The following is a 20,287-nucleotide window of genomic DNA, read 5'->3' as shown; positions in this document are numbered from 1 at the left end:
AGTGTTTTGATTTAAGTCAAAACACTAAATTCGTCTAAAGTTGTGTTAGAGTCAAATCTGCCCAGTTTGTGTTTTTAGGCAGTTTTGAGTGTTTTTAAGTTGTTTTGAGTCTTTAGAATCTGTTTTGAGTCCCTTGAGTCTATTCAAACGTTTTTAACTTTGTTTTTATGTTTTTGAGTAAGTTTAGAGGTTTTAGTAAGCCCTCCTAATCCCTGGTTTAGAACGATCCCTACTTGCATTTATACTACAATTTGACAACAAGAGGGTTTAATTTGAGTGCTTAACTTTCATCGCATCACTCGCGTGTAGAAACTTGGTACACCTCAAGGGTATTTTTGTCCTTTTTACCCAAAAATCCACGTGTCGCCTTGTGATTATTTTTGGCTCCATAGTGAGGATATTCAAAGGCTGAAGTTTGCCTCGAATATAAAAATAATGAAATCTTGTTAATGTCGGGCGTAGGGTGCAGGGCTTGAGTATACAAATTGGTTGATTATAAAAATAATGAAATCTTGTATATGTCAGGCGTAGGATGCATGGATTGAATATACATTTGGGCATCGGGGGAAGTGCCTGTTTAATAAAGTGGAAATTGACAGTTTAATTACAAAAATTAGGGATGAATGAGAGTTAACTCATATTGTAACGTATCCGGAGCCAAGTGGTATAAGCATGGTATAGGATGTGCAGACTTGGATGCCTTAGGTATGTGTTAACGGGATTAGAAAGGAGTGAGTGCATTCATCCATATCATTTGCATATATTTCTTGCATTTGAAAGAATTGTTACAATTTAATTATTATTTAATTGGTAGTTCTTGTTGTGAATTAATTTGAGCACCATAGTCATTCTGCTACATATTCAATAAATTTTATGTAAGATTTTGTTGATGTATGTGTAATCATTATAATTTTATTTTATTTTCCACCATATTTTGGTTGTAGAATTTATTTCTATGGCTAAGATATGACTCCCACCCTAGCTCGTGAATAGTCTTTATTCGCGGTCGGGGCATGACATCAAGCGACTAAGAAGCCGATTATCGTCTCAAGGAGGATCCCCTAGGGGCCGAGATGTATCAACAAGCCAAAAATCTGCAAGATTCCACCTTGGAAGCACTTGAGGTATAGCTTGCACCTTAAGTTTCACTCATCTGAGTTCTTCCCTTTTCTTCTTTTCTTCTTTTCTACTTTCTTCTTGACTCTGCCAGATTTATGAAATAGGCCATAAGGGAAGAAAGGATATCTCTGATTGATGCCTTTTCACCTCCAGCCTGAATGGTACAAGCTTCTCCTTCTCAGGCTAAGTCTTCAAAAGTATATCTATTTTACATTCTTTAGACTTGTATCTTTACCAATCTCAGAGCTTTAACACTCGTCTTTTACTTTTGTACGCTAAGGTTGGAGAGTCTGCTTCTCAGGTCGGGCAAGGTTCTTTTTTCATTCTTTCAACCTTTTTCTCCCTTAGTGGTGGCTCATACTTCCCAGTTTGACTCGTCAACTGGGGAGATGTCGCACTTTGTGAAATAAGACAACAATCCGGTGAGTACTTCTATCTTGAATCTTTTTGTCTTAATAACTTTTTATTTATACTTATTTTCTGTTCTTATTTTCCCTAGCCATCTCCAGCACATGAGTCACAAAAACCAACATTAACAACATTTGGAGAGCTTATAGTCCTAAGATCCCCGTGGTCTTAGAGGTAATTAGCCCACAAGTTTCTCCTCATCTAGCAACCATTACAGAGGAGCTTCATCCTTCTACTCAAGACCCTGCTCAGGTATAGAAGTGTCTTCACTTCTATCTTCTTTTACATAACTTAGTTGCTGACATTTGCTCTTTATCCTTGATATTTATAGGCATTTGGTGAGGGTTCAGGCACAATTCCTCATTCTCCAGTTAGTAAGAGTGATCCCACCCAGCAACCAGGAGTCACTACCTCTCATTCTAAGGCCTCGGGCTCTATTCAGGTCTATTGACTTCTCTTATCTTAAATTCCTTCATTCTGAATTGTAGTCCCTCTCCTAACTTTGTTTTTCTTGGTTTTGCAATAGGGCCCTGGAGAAGACTTGAGCAATTCTCCTCCACGTCTAGTGCGCAAGACATAACTTCCTCGACCTCATTTAGTTTCTAGGGTCACATGGATTCCTATCCCTAGGGCTAAGAAGAAGATTAAGACCACCATTGCTCCTACTTCTCGGGCTCCTTCCTCTGTTGAGACCTCCTCTATTGCTGCGCCCTCTGAAAAAGCTGGAGCATTGCCCTCTTCCCTGTCACCTATTTCCACAACTGTAGCTTTGCCCAAGCTTTTTAAAGAGTTCGGGTAACTAAAGACAAAGCTAAAATCATTAAGGCATCCTTCTGAATCTTCTAGCTTTCAAGAGTAACGCCGAGTCTTTTAAGAGTGGGCGAAGAGGGACTTCTCAGCTTCCTTCAGCCTCAAAGCTCTTCATGACATAGAGAATGCCATAAGAGATTTGTTCAAGGATGATCAACTATCAAGAGTTTAGCATGAGTCATTCCTATCATATTTTGAGAACTTGAGGGCTTTTAGATATCAACATCAGAGTGCTGAGAGGCAATCCAATCGAGTGAGGTGCTTTAAGGAGAAACAATCTAGTACTTCCACCCATATTCAACAGTTGGTGGTTGAAGGTTCACTGACAAAGGAGAAGATCAAGGTGGTAACTTTTGAAATTTAGAAGTTAGAAGAGTAACTTACTGTGCTAAAGGCTGAACAGACGACTCTCCTTGGCACACTCAAACAACAGATTGAAGAAGTGAAAAAGGAAAATCTGGAACTGGAACATACTGAGTCTTAACTTGTTAATAGCATCACTGTTTTGGCCAAGCCCACCATAATTTTTACAACCATACAGACTTATTACTCTAGAATAATCACTCTGGGAGAAGATATAAATTTGTTAAACTAGGGCCATTGTAACTTTCTTTTTATGAAATAAAATTATTCTTTGCCTTTTCTTGCTTCACTTTGCATTATATTGAAGTTCTTACTGCACCATCTAACTTTATTTCTATTTGAAATAACTAACTCTCTTCACTATAATAATTTCTAACATCACAGAGAGTTGGATGATAATTTTTTTACAAACTTAGCATTAACTGGATGTATTTACAAGTTTTCCTCCAAATCTGTCAAGTAATATCCTTCCTTATCCAGTGCTTGGTGAATAACCAAAGGTATTTCCTAAGTAGGACTCTATTTCCCAAAGCCTCTAACTTGAGCTCCTAAAGGCAGAATTGATTTCCATACTAACTTTCCTTCCTTGAAAGTCTTTAATTTTACCTTCTTGTTGTATGCTCGGGCAACAACTTTCCATTTCCTGCTTCTCCTCTCTTTTCCATGCACCAACAGTCTGTTGATTAAGAACCTGACTGCAACTACTTAGTCATTTCTTTTTTGTTCTGACATAAGTGGTGTTGAGGATTTAGGACAATATGGGGTATATCCCATTCTTCGTTGGTGAGGAATATCCCTTGTTCTAGAAGCTTTTAGGCCGTCACCTTAGTCGGGCAACCGTTCTCATCAGCTCCTAAGCACTGGAGAATCCTAATACTAGGATTATAAAAGCTGGCTTCTGCCACATTGGCAGTGGGGAGGAATGGCCGTGACTCGACCTCCACCATCTCCCAAAATCCTGGTCTCATGGCTTCTTCCTCATGGTAAACTGCTACTTGTTGATGCAAGGTGGAAGGCACAGAAAGACTCTAATAAATCCAATCTCAGCCTAGTAAAGCTTTATAGGTGGAAGTATTATCCACAACGAAGAAGGCTAGCATGATTTGCTTGAAGCCTAAGTCAACCTCTAGGGGCAATATCCCATGAGTTCTAGTGATGGCTCCAGAGAAACTGAAAATTGTTAGATCCATGCGGAATAAGATCCTCCTCACTTCTACACACCATTTTCATCTACTTATATGATAACACGTTGACCGCAACCCCTTCATCAATCAAAACCCACTTGAAGGGCACATCTTCAGATGAGCAGTTACATAAATAGGCTTAAGATGGTTGGCTAGGGTCAAACTCGGGCAATTGAAGACCATTCTGTCTGAGTACACTCTCTTGGGCTTTTTTTTTTGAGCTCGGGCAAACCTATTATGCCCAACTCCTCTTTTCTCGCTTCTTTAACACTAACATGTGCCATCATAGGTTTTATTGCCAAGTAATCACCCTCCATTATGGCAGGTTGATCATGCTTGGGACAAAACATGGCAGATAGAACAAATGTAATGTTTATATGGAAGTTGCTAGGTTCAGGTAAGTCCTCATTCTTGCCCCCAATGTGGTCCATGAATTCATTTAACCATACCTGTGCTTTTTTTGGCAACATCAGCTCAGGCAACCTTTCTTCCTAAATTATGCCAATGTTTTGTGCCTGCACTAGGTTTTCACAGAGAGTGTCAACCAGCAACGATGGGGGCATTCCTATCTCAGGCGAGATAGATCCAAAACATATTGGCTCCGGGCTTTATCTTGGTGTTGGAATAATTACCATGTCCTCTTGAGCTCTTCTTAGGATTATGTACTTCCCAGGATAAGGGCTCTATGGCACATGATCTCATTCCCCCTCAGTATTGTTATTTGCTTTTTCTATATCCTTTTTGCTTTTCCACTAAAGTTGATTTCTTCTCCCATGAGGTACTTTCTCAAACTTCACATTTTTCAGAGGTTTTCGAGGTAATGGGGACTTTTAATGAGTTCATGTGGGCTTTGTGCTGCCTCTCCTGATCATAGAGGCTCCCATTTCTTTAACAGTTTTTCCATCATTTCCAACCACATACCATTTCCTCCCAAGTCGAGGCAGGATTCTCTTCGTGACTGGATTCACTATCCTTTCCTTTATTCTAACATCTCCACCAACATAGCTTGGATGGGGTGGCCTCACATCCACCCATTTTGGTATTTTAGCTTCTTTGTCTTCTAGTTCTTCAGAGGCTTCATAATTTATGAATACCTCTGATAAGCCCTTTGGTTGAGAATCTCCTCCCAACCTTTGGAAAACATTTCTAGACGTCTTTTTCTCAACTACATGCATGATACTAATGCAGGCTTCTTGTTCCTTTTTCTCATTTCTTCTGATCAATTTTTGATCAATAATGGCTCATAATGCTGGTACTTCTAACTCACATTCGCTCTGGCACTTACTACATAACACCAGTCCTTTAATCATGGTTGCTTTGGGTTTCTCGGGTTGCTTGATAGTTCTTTCTGTTGGTTTGTCAACTTGCCCCTTTTTACTTTCCTTCCCAAGTAGCTTTCCTTTTCCCTTTTTTCTGCCCAAGTCAAGTTGATCATGTTTATTGGGGCTTCTGGGAAGGGATCCCTGTCAATCATCATATTGGCTTGTGGTTTTTCCAACAGCAATTTTCCCTTCACTATAAAGTCTTGTATCTAATCCCTAAACTGGACACAGTTGGTTATGGAAGGATTGAAGGTATAGTGCAGCTTGCAATACTTCTTTCCTTTTAGCTATTCTGGCTTAGGCATCTTTTTGGTGCTATCTGGCATGATCACTCTTACCCACACCAACTCTTCATAGATCTCTGAGGCCTTGGTTAAATCAAAAGAATAACTCTAGTATTTAAGGGGTTTCATAGGGACAAATCCACCATCATTCATCACCACTTTCTGATCCTTGACTGGTTGGACTAACCCCTTCACTATTAAAGGTTTGAAGGGGGTAGTCATCTCTGCCGCACACATGTCCATCCCTTCTTTTCCATGGCCATCATTTGTTCTGGCTCAGCTCCTTTAAACTCCACTTGGTGAATTGCAACTTTATTTTTGTAAAAATGAGGAGCCTTAGATGAGTGTTTCGCTTATTGTTCTTTAAGCAACAACTTCTTATACTTTGTGGCAACAATCACCAACTCTTGCAACTCATTGAACTGTACATTATAAAAATTCTTCCTCAAAGGTAGTCTCAAGGCATTTTGAGCAATGGATATGAGTTAGGCATGATTGATAGAGAATTGGCACCTCATTCATGTCCTTCTGAACCTCATCATGAAGTTTTCTGTAGACTCATGTTCATATTACTTCACCTCTACTAAATCATTGATAGACATCTCGGGCTCCATCCTATAGAACTGCTCATGGAAATCCATCTCCATTTGCCCCCAATTAGCAATAGAATTAGGGGGCAATAGAGAATACCATTGAGATTCTAGGCCAACCAACGAGTTCCCAAACAATCTTAACTTCTAATTAGATTGTCTTCGAATGCCACACAATGGATGGAGAACTTGAAGATGTCATCTTTAAAGGATACACTGTCATCATCCTCACTAAAAGTGGGAAGCACGGGCATCTTGAAGTTGAGTGGAAAAGGATTATGCTTATCAATATACTCCGGGTATGGCTTTTGGTAGGTGATCGTGAACAATGGGCGAGCTTGGGGTTGAGCATTCTAGGCCACCATCTTTCTTAACTCAACTAACCCGTTTATGATCTGCTGGTTAGCTGTATTGTTGTATGGGGTATGTGGGGTTCCCCATTTCGGGCTGCGATCATTGCTCGAGATGGTTTCATTTTTTGGGTCGGGCTGTCTCTACTTGGCATCCCCTCCCTTACAGCCCAATGGTGGGGGCCTATAAGGAGGAGGCTTGTCTACCTTGGTAGGCTCGCCTTTTCCACTGGATTCTTCGATTAACTAGGGCATCCCATACTTCTTTCTTTATTGCTTGCTCTACCCCCTATTATCTAGTGAAAATAATAGGGGGTCAGGCAACTCCGCTTCTAGGATCTCCTTTAACACTGGCTGACTAGCTCCAGATCCTTCCTTGTTTTTTTTCCTTTATCCCTCTTTTCCTCAAGCAAAGGAAATAGGGGGATAACTAGTTCTTTATCAAGACTAGCCTTTCTTATCACTTCCTTGGCATAACCATTTTTTGGAGTATAGTACTCCAGATTTAATCTTCTTTGCAAATTTCCTGTTAAAGAACAGAGTCTGCTTAATTCTCATATGGTTTCCAGAGTGATATTCTCCATACTTTTCAGCATTTGTACCATGGTGGGTTGCAAATCTTCATTGGTTACCTTTCCCCCCTGACTTCTCGGATGAAGTCGAGCCTTCTAGAATAGTTGGTCTTTGCAGGGAAGGAAAATACTCTGGATGATTTGTCATGTTTGATCTTGGTATACACTGGGGTGGCTCGTATTTTGCGTTCCGCCTAAAGGTTTTCTCCTTCATTCTCTTTCTTGGCATACAAGACTATATGGAGGTCCCACTGGGCATGCCAAAACTATGTTCGGGCGAAGATTTCTCTGGAGAATGATCCTCGGACCTCAGCACAGCTCCCCAATGGATTGGCACTTTGGATGTGTAGTCGGGCTCTTGCTTGTTGATGTGCTACAAGAAGAGGACAATGTTAGTTTTGAAAGGTGCCTTTGTGGGGCCTTAGGTGTAGGCCTTGAGGCTCGCAATCAAAACTAACTGAGTGCTAGGTGTGCCACTGCTATCTCAGTATAGCAGATGTAGAACAAGAGTGTTTTAAGTCGATTACTTGCACCCCAAGTTACTCGGACTTCTTATTATCAAAGGATTGTCACGGATGGGTTAAGTCTACATTAAGTTCTTTTTCTTGCTTGTAAACAAGGAATTTTAGTTCATGGTCTTGTATGTTTGAATGAAAGGAGTCCATATCCCCTTAAGTTAGTTGTTTGGTCCTAGATTGCTTTTAATGATAACATATCCATTAAACTAGCCGGATCCAGATTCAAATGAGACTCTTAAAGTGGGAAAATAGGTGGAAATAACTTGAATACATACTGGAGAATGCATTAAGTAATAGATCTACAAATTTAGAAAACAAACAAAGAGTGTCGGGCAAGATTTCACCTTGTCTGTCAAGGTTGAACCTTTTGCAATCACTTCTCTTTGAATTAACGAGGGTTTATATGCTAAAAAAGGATGAATGGTAAACAAGTTTACACAAGGGAATCGATACTATGCCACTAAGGGAGATAACAGAGCTTTTAAACTAGACAAGAAATAGCTTGTTGCTAAAAATGGCTGAATCTAGTTTGATTTCAACTTTTGGATGCAAATCTGGCTTGAGAGCAGAGTTTGTATGTTTGTTTGTTTGATTGGTGAAGTGTCCTTGTTTCTGGGGCCTTTTCCTCCTTTTATAGGTCAATTAGCTCGACTGCTGTGATTGTGCTCTTACCCGAAAACATCTAAAAGGTTGTGAGTCGTTAGCTTTTTACTTGGAATGCCACTAGAAAATGTTCTTTGGTTGGTAGTAGGTTAGTGTTCATCACTTGTCACTTCAATGGTAAGCACGTGGCTTGTATCTTAGCTGAGAATGATTCACTTTGCCTTTGGGCTTGGTGCTGGACTTTGGGCAAATCCCCTTTTAGTTGGCATCCTTGGGTTTTCCTTCATCTAGGTCCAATGTTCAAATATTAACCCAAACACTTATATTCCTCATTCTTTGAAAATGGAAAAATTAGTATCCGGTCCCTAATTTCTATTGTTCATTGACCAAGACTTTATCAATTTTTAGATTTTGATTAAAGTCCCTATCATTAACATATTAATAAATTACATGTAAGTTACATAATTTTTAGAATAAAAATTAGTAATTGATATAGAGTTTTAATACTCACACCCTTATTAAACTCCTAATTAATTTTCAATTCAAACATTTCAAAATATTAAAAATAAAAATAAAATAAGTTTGTACCCATTAAATTATATGTTCCCATTCTTAAAATATACCAATTTGTTATATGAAAAATATACCCTTTTTCATATAAAATGTACCCATTCTTTATATAAAATTCTTCAATCTTTTCTCTAATCCATTTTTTAAACTTATATGGGTACATTCTATTTCGTTGATTTGGGAATGTATCCATGTCCAGTTTAACAGAAGAAATTTAATAATGTTATTAAGCCTAATATCCTTTTTTTTTTTTTTTTGTGTTTTTGAAAAATGTACTCATGTTTTGGTACAATAATTTTTGGTGAGTTTGATGAACGTACCCATGTACATATAATATATATATATATATATATATATATTGGAGAGTATAATTCATCTTTAATATTTTTAATCCCATAAATTATGGGTTTTATTTAAAATCTCATTAATATAAATAACTACAAATTTCATTTTTAATTTAAAAATATAATAACCTACATAGAAATATATTATTACATTTATGTTAGGGACTTCGATTAAAAACTAAAAACCACAAAAGTTTTAGTCAAAGAACATTTGTGGTTAGGAACCACATCCAAAGTGTCCCTTTGAAAATTTATAAATGACGACTAGCTACTTTTTTTTTTTTTGGGGCAAACGAAATGACGACTAGCTACTAGCTGGCTAGATGAAATTTAAAGTTGAGACTGACCTCCAAATTTTAGTTCTGAGTTTATTTTTTATGAATATTATTTCTATATGTAACTTCTAAGTTTATTTCTATATGTAACTTTTAAAAATGTGCCAGTGAGACTGCAGGCAGAGACCTAGGCAAAATTTTTAATTTAATTTATTATATAACAATAACAACATCTAAATAAGTGTCTACAATTGATTGAATACATAAAATGAAATATGTAGTCAAAGTTATTTTACAAGAAAGAAAGTCTAGAGTTATTTTACAAGAAAATTATCTTCAAACCTTTAACCTAAAAAAAAAAAAGAAACAAAAAGGGAACCGCCTAGAGGCTTCACCGATTTTCTAAAGGCCTAACCTCTAATCGGGGTGTTCGGTCTCCGCCTAGCGCCTAGACACTGCCTATGATCCTTTTTGGAACAATGCTTACAAGTTAATTTCTTCTTGCACTCTATTACTTGTTATGTGTTTCTTTCAGGAAACACATCTATTAGTATTAAAAATATCGATGTGCTATAAATAGAAACACTTTTAATAATGAAAGCGCTTGGGAACAAAAGTAATATTTAAAAATGAGGGAACAAAACATTAAAAAAACTAGGGTTTCGATCGATACACTTACGTTAAATTTTATTGGGCGAAAAGTAAACTAATAGTTATAAGTTTTTATCTAGGGTGTACATATAAGCAAAAATTGAACGGGAAGTAGAAAGTGGCAGGTGAAGTGCGAAGGCCGGTAGCATTTAGAAACACGCCGAGTAGCTTAATTATATCTCATAGGTCATTCCAACCCTAACAAGCCTGGTCTTTGGAATTGCCATCAAGCTATCAGCTTGCCTAAAGTTTTTCTTCAAGAAATCGTACACGTAGTTGACAACAATCTTTTTGAACCAGGAAGATTTCTCTCCTGCCACCACTTGTGTCTCTCCCATCAGATACACAGTACTTTTGTCCATTGCCTCTTGCACAAACTCAATTTCCTCGTCGGCCGTTGCCCGAGTGTTCTGGCTATCCGTTGCAGCTTGATCTTCATCTAACATCTGTTGATTGCGAATGAAATCTTTCAAATTCTCAACCAGCTGCTTCTCAAACTCCACAGGATCCTCAACTATATCGTTGTAACCGTTGCGCACCACACAGCGGAAGATCCTGTACCCTCTGGGCTCCAACTGTCGAAACAAAAACCTCTCCTCCAACAACACTTTGCTCACCGGTAGGGGCTTAATCGTCACAACAACCACAACTGAATGCACTGAGGGTATATTGGCAACTAAATGAGCAAATATAGGAGGCATTCCTTGAACAAGTTCTGAATACAAAAGCCCTATTCCTGGGACGCGCTTAATGTCAGGGTTAGAGGCCAGTTTCTTCATGTACTCACTAGACACCTTGTTGTTGAGCTCATAAATGTAACTTTGTTTGTGCACATAATGCCAGATCGTCATAATCATCATTAGGAATGCGGCGAAGCACAACGGAAGGTAACCACCTTCGATGAACTTGAATAGAACCGAAGAAAAATAAACCCCTTCGATCAAAATGAACACCACGAAGAAAATAGCAATCAAGAATATGCTTGTCTTCCATATGACTAGCATGATTAAAGTGAGCATGCATGTTGTGATCAGCATCACACTAACCACCGCAATTCCATATGCATTGCCAATTTTCTCTGTGGTCTTGAAGGCCACAGTTATGATAACACAAAAAATCATAAGTATGTAGTTAATCTCGGGTATGTAGACTTGGCCCTCGTTCTTTGCTGAGGTGTGAACAATCTTTACTCGAGGGAAAGAACCCATACTTAGGGACTGGGAGATAATTGAAAATGTCCCCGTTATCAGAGCTTGACTGGCAATAATGGCAGCTAAAACGGCCACCACAAATGTGGGCCAGTAGATAGCGTCTGTATTCACACGAATACACACGTATGTAAACATCGATATAGATATATATTATACACTAATTAACTGATTATTAAACACATAAGTATGTGTACTATGTGCGGTTCAGACAAATTATTTGTATCAAAATTACTAACCGAGTGGTTCGTTTAGTAAATGTGGTACAAACAACATTACTCGTATAAATTGCCTTAATGAGAAATCATGAGAACGCACGTGGAATTGAAGCGTAGAAGGTATCTGACACTTTGTCCGGGAACTTGGTGAGAAATGCTGCTTGCCCAAAATATGCAAAAAGTATTGCCGGAAATGTGCAGCAAGTGAAACTAAGCTACAAGAAGACATTAATATTTCCATTAGCAGCAGTACTAAACGATCGTTTAAAATTCAAGCAATGCTGATAAGGGTGATGCGTTTTTGAAGTATAAAAATTAATGCATGCATTTTCTTAAATTATTACTTGGATTGCTCGAACACTGAAGTGACCCAGATCAGCAAACATGGCCTCGGTCCCTAGTTAATTTATGTCACTACAATTAGCAATTTCTAATGGACATATATATAAACGATTCACAGGGAAATTTCATATGGTATTAAAATACAAACGTTGGTTAATTTACCAGTAATGCAGAGCACTACTCCCCCAAGGGAAATCCATGCCTTTTTTCCATTTCTATGGAAGTAGTAAATGAAGTAAGCTGGATTGAAAGCACGTAAGACAGTAACGTCATATACGATTAAGTTGTAAAGACCGATGCCACTGATGAAGGCGAACCACAACAAGATAATAGGAGCAAAGCTGAAGCCCACTTTATCAGTCCCAAATTGTTGAACAGCGAAGAGAACGATCAAGATTGCTACCGAAATCCCCACAACAGCATCTGGGTTCGATAAATTTTTCGTCAAATTTCAACGTTGACAAATAATGCTATATATGCATGGTCTTATCGTTATTAAGGTTTAATTAACTTGCAGCGTATGTAAGAAATAATTAAAACATGCATACTTGCGCCTAGTGACTTGATCCCGCTCACTGCAGAAAGAACTGCACACAAATTTAACACTTTGGTTAAATCTTGAATAGCACACTAAATAAGGGTGTAGGAATTAATTATTTATTCCATAAATAGCACAGTAAATAATTCTAAGAGAATGCGTGCCACTGATTAAAGTAGTAATAGTTAGTTACCTGAAATGCATGGAGTAAGAACCCCATCTCCAATCACCATGGAAGTTCCCATAATGGTGATAAAGAAAAGTGTGTATTTAGCATATTTACTATTCTCAAGCTTCTTTTTTATCGCTTGGGACCTTTTTAACTCCGATGAAATTTCAAGTTTGTAGTTGGATAGCTCTCTGTCTTCTGGCTGCGTATTTGGAATTAAGCTCACCTTCGCATACCGGCATATCAACGAATACAACGCAAATGTTCCCCCTATAAATTAATATACATGATAATTAGTTCATGTGAAAAAAGTTAATGGACGGTTCCGATTGTTGAAACATAAAATAAAATGAGATAGTATGTTTACAATCCGAACTGTTAATAATTAAACCTTGTAGGTGAAGCGCCACTTAGTGCATATATGCGTGTGTACTGTGTATGTGTGAAAATACCTAAAACGATTTGATATTGATGGAATTAGGTTGCTAGAATCTAAGCTACAACCTAAAAGAACGAAAGAAGTAATTGAATTAACTTAATTAAATATCACACGTACCTTCACCATTATCATTAGCCCACAAGACGATTAAGACATACTTAACCAAGGGTACGAGCAATATGGTATAGATGATGAGAGACAACACCCCCAGAATGTCATCCTTGTGGTCAATACCATTAGGAAAAGTGCTTGAGAATACATAGAGCGGAGATGTCCCGATGTCCCCATACACTATCCCTATGCTCTGGAATGCTAAACCGATCGTTGTCTTCCAACTCATCTGAAATGAAAAAAGAAACAAAAAGTTGACATATTAAAACCTACATACGACGAAAAATAAATATCCAGTCTTTGTGACAATTAAAAAGAATTAGTGATTTAGGGTTGGAATATAAACGTACGTTTGAGCCATGATGATTAGGCATGGAAACTTTTCCAGCCTCCAAATTGAGTGAGTCTACCCGACGCATCGATATCCTCGGTTCATCGGTAGTCTCCGAATTCTCTCCCATCCTTTTCTTTTTGTCCTTAGTTTATCTTGTTTTCCTCCCTCTCAACTCAAAGATGACTGTATAAATGAGAAAAGAAACGCTTCTTAAATGACTATCTTCTACCTCGTATCTACCCTTGAGTTTTATAGGTGAAGACGCATGTAAGACTCAGAGAAACTAGTGCATGTATGTACGTATTTTTAGGCTTCCATTTCCTAGAATATGTTATATGTAAAGACGCGGAAGACTCTGGCAAACTAGTTACGCGTATAGTGTGTGTATGTACGTATTTTTAGGTTCCTATTTCCTAGGATATGTTCTTTTCTTTTCTTTTTCAAAAATAAAAGAAAAGAAAAAAAGAAACACTGCCTTGGATGGGAGTTAGTTTGATCAATGTAATTATGTAAATGGGTAGTAACAATAAGCTTTGTGTAATTAACTTAACTTGAACAATTGTTGAGCTGCATTTGTATTAAACATTTTCTTAGCAAATTAAACGCGAATTAGCCCCTAGTTTTTTTGAAGTGACGAAGTGTGTCTCCGATCCCTATATAGTTAAGTTTCGTCTGTCAACGTACGTAGCCTAGAGAAATTCATACTTCACGCGAAGCTAAGACTTTTCCTTAAGCCATCTGGTGATCTCAAAGGTTCATTTTGAGTCGTAAAAATAGTTTCTCTCAAAATAGGATTGTGGTCGTACGTGTACATCGTTTAATCTTGCCACATGTAAACCCTTTGGTTCGCCACGTGGAACTAGTACGTGCATGACAAATGGACATAAAAACACATTTCCCACGCGTACAAAAGCATATCAAATAAGTCTATCAAAAAGTTTCTAACAATGGTCGACGTTAAAATTATATGATCTTTTGATTAACACAACCCGACATGCAAACATAAATGATGCAATGCTCTGTACCAAAAATTTAGTTAGTTATTAGGTTTAATCCAACACACTAATTCATTACTTTTATTCCAACTAAGCAAATTTAATTTTTGGATAAATTACACTTTACCATTTTAGGTTTGGGATTTATTACAATTGGATACAACATCTTCAAAACATTTCACTTTCATACCTAATCTACTATTTTATTTCAATATAGTATATTTGTTACATTTTTCATCCATAAACCCATTAAGAGCTAACGTGGCTTCCACAGTTGTGCCATGTGGCAAAAAATATATTTTTATTCATTAAAAATAATTAATTATAAAAAATTAAAAATAAAAAAAAAACCCAGAACCCATCTTCTTCCCCCACCCCACCTCGCCCGCAACCCCCCAACCACACCCAAAACCCATCTTCTTCCCCACGTTTTTTATGATGGGCATGGTAGATTGGCACTGCTAGGTTCCTCGGTGGGCTTGAAGGGCATTGCACGGCGGAGCACCGGTGCTTCAACAATGGAGGGCACGGAAGGTGCTGGTAGTGGGAAAGCAGCGGCTGCAGGTTCGATGGGCTTGGGTCCGACTCATTCCATTTGAAGGAGGTTAAGGCTCTCATGGAGACGTGAGTTATGGCTGCCATTGGAGAGGAGCAGAGAGAGAGAACTGCGGTGGGCTCACGGTGGAGAATCCAAGAGAGGAGCGGTGCAGCCTTGGACAGAGGAGGTTGCTGTTGCGGTTAGGGGATGAGGGGTTGCGGGGGAGGTGGGGGTGAGGTGGGATGGGGGGTTTAGGTTGCAGGGGGGGGGTCAGGGAAGAAGATGGGTTATCGGTTTGTTTGTTTTTTTTTTTTTAACTTTTCTTTAATTAATTATTTTTAAATGAATAATAAATTTTTTTTTGCCATATGTCACAAATTTGGCAGCCGCTTCAGCTCTTAACGGATTAATGAATGAAAAATGTAACGGAGGTACTATATTGAAAAAAAATAGCAGGTGAGGTATGAAAATCAAATATTTTGAAGATGTTGTATGCGATTGTAATAGACCCAAAACCTAAGGTTGTAAAGTGTAATATATCCTTAATTTTTCAAATGATGAGTCGGCCTAATTATGTCCCTGAGTTGTTTAGGACTCCAAAATGATAATTATTTGTAACGGTGACACTTAATAGGTATGTCTATTTCAGTTTTTAATTTACCTCATATAACTTTTGATTGACATAAGCAACAAATCCAAACTCTCTACCAGATGTTGAGCTAGTTTCGTATTAATGTGCTTTTAAAAAAAATAAAAAACTATTTTTGATGTGCTATGAGAATAAACATCTGTAAAATAAACTTGTTGAGTGTTTGATAAGTTTTTTTTTTTTCTTTTTGGTAAAAGTGCTTTTAAAAAAATAAAATAAAAACAGTGTTTGAGTGTTTAGTAAACTTTTGCATAAAACTGTTGTGAATATGTTAAATGACTAAAAATAATAGGGTATTGGATGTGATTTTATAATTACCAAAGAGAATAATGCAGGAGCAAAGATTATAATTTTGTAAAATATGCAGGGTATACTTATCATTTGAAAATTTCATTAAATTGACACTATTCACTATGCTTTTGAAAGAAAGAATAACACTTTTTTTAGAAGCATAGTAGACACTGCTTCTGCTTTTGTACTGTCATTGACAATCGTTTTTTAATAAGCTGCCATTTTTAGAAGAACCACAGCTCCTAACCAGCACACGCATGACCAAACTTGCAACCTTTACTTGGGACTCATCATGTTTATTAACAAATCTGATGAACCTTATTTTAGGATAACAAATCTAATGAACCTACAACATGGGTTTATTAACACCAATAAGTTAAAAGGTTAAAAGGTTTACGAGGTGAAGATCAAAACAATAAACAAACGACTTAGTTGAAAGGTTTGTCACATCTACAAACGTGCAACCAAGGCAAATTAAAGGGGCTTAATCTACATCATAGATTTGGTAATACTTGCAATCCATCAGGTTTATTAACAAATCTAAGGACTCTTATTTTTAGGTTAACAAATCAAATGAACCCACAACATGGGTTTATTAACAACACTAAGTTACTAATCTACAACATAGGTTTATTTAGACTACTAACCTACAACACAGGTTGATTCATACACATTTACCTACACAATACGTTTATTTAATCTAAATAAACCTGCAATACAGATTGGGATAATGAACTCGAATCAAACAAAACCCCAGTTTACTTACTGAAGATGTTGACTATAATAAAAAAAAAACATTTGATCTGTATGAAACTCCCCAAGCCTTTTGTCAAAACCGGCTGCTTCCAACAGCTTCCAATTAACTATGAAGGAGAGAGGGAAAGGGGGAGAGAGAGAGAGAGAGAGAGAGAGAGAGAGAGAGAGAGAGAGAGAGAGAGAGAGAGAGAGAGAGAGAGAGAGAGAGAGATGCCTTTCTTTGGAGAATGGCAGTGGGTGAAATTTCAAGCAACAAGGTAACCCAATAAATAATCCACATATGACATGTTTTAATGTAGTGGACCTCAATTATCATTATATAATTGTATATGGACTTCACCCATTATCACTGGACCAAATGGACCGCAATCGGTAATCCCCTTAATAAAATGGTCTTAGGCTATGAACCAAAAAAGAAATGTGATTAGGTTTATAAGAATATAAGTAGGAGAAGTTCATAATCGGGTTTAAACCTCGAATTGGTTTAATTCACAAAATAGCTTAATTTTGATGACGGATGATAGTGGCGGATATTAGAAAAATCTTGTCGGATAAAATATATCCGACACATCATTTAATTAGTGTCGGATATTAGAAAAATCTTGTCTGTTATATTTGACATAAAGCTCTGGCGGATATAAAAAAAATCTTGTCAGTTATAACCGACAGTATTTTTGAATCTTTTTTTAAAAATATTTTTTTGAAGATTATGGCGGTTTTTAAGTTCATGGTAGCGGTTATAACCGATAGAAATTGACTATTTTATTATTTTACTTTCTGACAGTTATTATTTTAGTATTCTGGCGGTTATAACAGACATAAATGAAAATTTTATTATTTTAATATGTTATATTGATTAAAAATAAAAAATAAACACATATTTTAATTTATTTATTTTTCACTCATGACCCTAAAGTCTAATGAATCCAACTCCCACGAGCCATTAATTTTCTGAGAGAATAATAACAACATACTACAATCTGAAGCTCTATCATTTTTGTAATAAGGATTATGCTCCCTCACAGGCAAGCAACAAGATACAAAGAAATTCAAACAATTTTTTTCAATGCGTCACAAAACACATTGTCTGGCACATAAACACAAATGAACATTTGATGTACTCTATTATGTCTGATTTTATTATTTTAAAATGTTATATTGATTAAAAATAAATAAATAAACACATGGTTTAAATATTATTTTTTTTCACTCATGGCCCTATCGGATATAACCGATACGAACAAAGCAAAATTTTGGATGGCCGCCAGAATAATCTCTGAATGTTTTTTTTTTTACGATTTTTTACACATGCTATTTTGGAGTATATACAAACATATCTGACGGTTGGATCGTTGAAACTAGTTTCGTAGAATGCATATCCTATCAAATTGATATATTTAACAAACATTATCCACTATTGTAAATATTTTAAATTGAAGATCGAATTCACTCATTACATTCTTATAGGGTCGAGGAGTGTAGTTGTAAAAAATCATCAAAATCGGAGCTAAAATAAACGTTCATTATGATTTTTCGTTTACAACCATCGAAAACTTTTGTTCCGTTACCTAATCTCTAAATGTTTGTTTTTTTTTATTTTTTACGTATGTGATCTCGGAGTGTGTACAAACAAGTTTGACGGTTAGATCATTGAAAAAAGTTTCGTAGAATGTGTATCGCGTCAAAATGGTAGATTAAATAAACACTTAAGAGTTAATGTTATACCTCCATTAAGTATAAAATAAGATTTTGTGGTATCCACTTATGTAAATATTTTAAATTGAAGATCAAATTTATTCATTACATTCTTATAGGGTCGAGGAGTGTAGTTGTAAAAAATCATTAAAATCGAAGCTAAAATAACCGTTAAATTGTGATTTTTCGTTTATAACCGTCGAAACATTTATTCTATTACGTAATCTCTAAATGTTTGTTTTTTACAATTTTTTACGTATGCAATCTCGCAGTATGTACAAATAAGTTTGACGGTTGGATCGTTGAAAAAAGTTTCGTAGAATGCATATCGCGTCAAAATGGTAGATTAAACAAATACTTAGAGTTAATATTATACTTCCATCAAATATAAAGTAAGATTTGTGGTATCCACTAGTGTAAATATTTTAAATTGAAGATCAAATTTATTCATTGCATTCTTATAGGGTCGAGGAATGTAGCTGTAAAAAATCATTAAAATTGGAGCTAAAATAACTGTTAAATTGTGATTTTTCGTTTATAACCGTCTAGAACTTTTGTTCCGTTACGTAATCTTTGAATGTTTGTTTTTTACGATTTTTTACGTATGTGATCTTGTATTATCTACAAACAAGTGTGACAATTTGGTCATTGAAACTAGTTTTGTAGAATGCATATCTCCGTTAAATTTGCCTAAATTTTAAGTGGGAAAAGTATTTTGTGCTAAATTTTTATTTATGTTTTTCAAGTATTGATTAGACAATATTTAGTTTGTGTGATGACATTTTCATTGTACAATTATCTTTTTGTTTCTTTATTGCATATTTTACATGGATTATTATCTATTAAACCAAACAATTATTTATTTAATTTTTAAAAATGTATTCTATTTAAATGCATATTATTTATTTATTTATTAAACCAAACAATTATTATTTTATTTTTTTAAATTGTAACAAAATTTTGGGGGGAAATTAAAATTTTGAGAGGGAATGTTGGGCAAATTTTGCCGTCTTTTTTTTGCTGTCGGTTATAACCGACAGTAATGAAAATGTTTCTGTCAGCTTTATATTTTAAAAAATATTTCTGTCGGTTTTAACCGACAATAATGAAATTTTCCAGAATAAAACCCCTTCATCTCTTCCTTGCACCGGTGCCTTCTCCCTTCCCCCTTTTCTCCTCTCCTCATTTCCCTCTCATTCTCAGCTCCTCTCTTGCCAGATTTAATGCACTTGTTCATGCAACTTGTTTTCCTGATGTTTCAAGGTAATTTTTAACTGAAAGTATCACAGGATTTTCATATTTTTTTATATTCCTTTCCATTTTTATAACTTGAGCCTGACTATTTCATGGATGTCCTTAGTTCATCTGACACAGCATTAGCATATCTGAAGCTCATCCAACATCTAGCCGTTTATAAAGGATACAAAGGTTAGATAAAATGCTTGAGTACCTAAAAAGAATATATTTTTTTCATAGATGCTGCCATATTAATTTAGGGTTCGAATACTCTATCTCCCTCTCATGTTCATCGCATAAACAAATGCCGTTCATCCTTGATGACTAGCATTTTTTTTCTCCTTGTTTAGAGGCTTTTGCTGCTCTTAAAATAACTGCATAGAAGTTTTTATCCATCTCAAAATCAAGAATTTTGTTACTGAAACTTCAGCTGCTCCTTGAGCGTGCTTTACATAGGTAAGTTTACCATGTGCCTATTTCATGAATATCGTGATCATATACAGTAATTTTTGTGTCTATGTCGGTCATGATCTTGCCAAATATCATTTAGAGGACATTTGAAGTTTGCCCAACAAGTATTTGATGAGCTTGGAGTCCTGGCATCATCTGTCAATGGCGTGGATATGGAACTGAAGACGGAAGCAAGTCTCAGAAAAGCTCGTATTGCTTGCCGCAAATCAGTTCAGTGAGGTTTGATATTTTCAATATATTTTTTTATTATTAATGCTTTTATTTATTCTTAATTCTCCGTCGGATATATCCGACACAAGTTCTGTCGGTTTTGGTATTTTCTGTCGGTTTTAGT

The 20,287-nt window shown here is 36.3% G+C and overlaps 1 protein-coding gene and 2 long non-coding RNA genes across 3 annotated transcripts; 2 read left to right on the top strand and 1 right to left on the bottom strand.

Moving 5' to 3' along the window:
• Positions 1–1,399: 1,399 nt before the first annotated feature.
• On the top strand, positions 1,400–2,980 carry LOC139190671 (uncharacterized). Its single transcript, XR_011575012.1, has 4 exons — positions 1,400–1,541; positions 1,619–1,779; positions 1,859–1,969; positions 2,054–2,980. It is a non-coding gene; the product is annotated as an uncharacterized lncRNA (long non-coding RNA).
• A 6,936-nt stretch (positions 2,981–9,916) lies between these two features.
• LOC103430737 (potassium transporter 5-like) lies at positions 9,917–13,559 on the bottom strand. Its single transcript, XM_070811126.1, has 8 exons — positions 13,339–13,559; positions 12,995–13,217; positions 12,463–12,708; positions 12,280–12,318; positions 11,894–12,154; positions 11,734–11,786; positions 11,490–11,604; positions 9,917–11,275 (listed from the first exon to the last, which is right to left on the bottom strand). The coding sequence occupies exons 1-8, from the start codon at positions 13,447–13,449 to the stop codon at positions 10,137–10,139; spliced, it is 2,187 nt and encodes a 728-aa protein (XP_070667227.1). The 5' UTR covers positions 13,450–13,559; the 3' UTR covers positions 9,917–10,136.
• Positions 13,560–19,446: 5,887 nt separating this feature from the next.
• LOC103414506 (uncharacterized) lies at positions 19,447–20,144 on the top strand. Its single transcript, XR_526079.4, has 4 exons — positions 19,447–19,509; positions 19,607–19,674; positions 19,833–19,938; positions 20,033–20,144. It is a non-coding gene; the product is annotated as an uncharacterized lncRNA (long non-coding RNA).
• The last annotated feature ends 143 nt before the right edge of the window (positions 20,145–20,287 follow it).

Source organism: Malus domestica, chromosome 13 (assembly GCF_042453785.1).
Source record: "Malus domestica chromosome 13, GDT2T_hap1".
In the NCBI taxonomy this organism is placed as follows: Eukaryota; Viridiplantae; Streptophyta; class Magnoliopsida; order Rosales; family Rosaceae; genus Malus; species Malus domestica.
The sequence above is the reverse complement of the archived record's forward strand: the minus strand, read 5'-3'. Positions and strand labels throughout refer to the sequence as shown.

Bases quoted from the DNA above. Each gene is read 5' to 3' on its own strand.
- LOC103430737 (XM_070811126.1), bottom strand. From the start codon at position 13,449: ATGGGAGAGAATTCGGAGACTACCGATGAACCGAGGATATCGATGCGT. The intron at 13,218-13,338 runs GTACGTTTATAT...TTTTCATTTCAG, and splicing joins CTAATCATCATGGCTCAAAC to ATGAGTTGGAAGACAACGAT. The intron at 12,155-12,279 runs GTATGCATGTTT...TATCGAACCCAG, and splicing joins GATCAAGTCACTAGGCGCAA to ATGCTGTTGTGGGGATTTCG.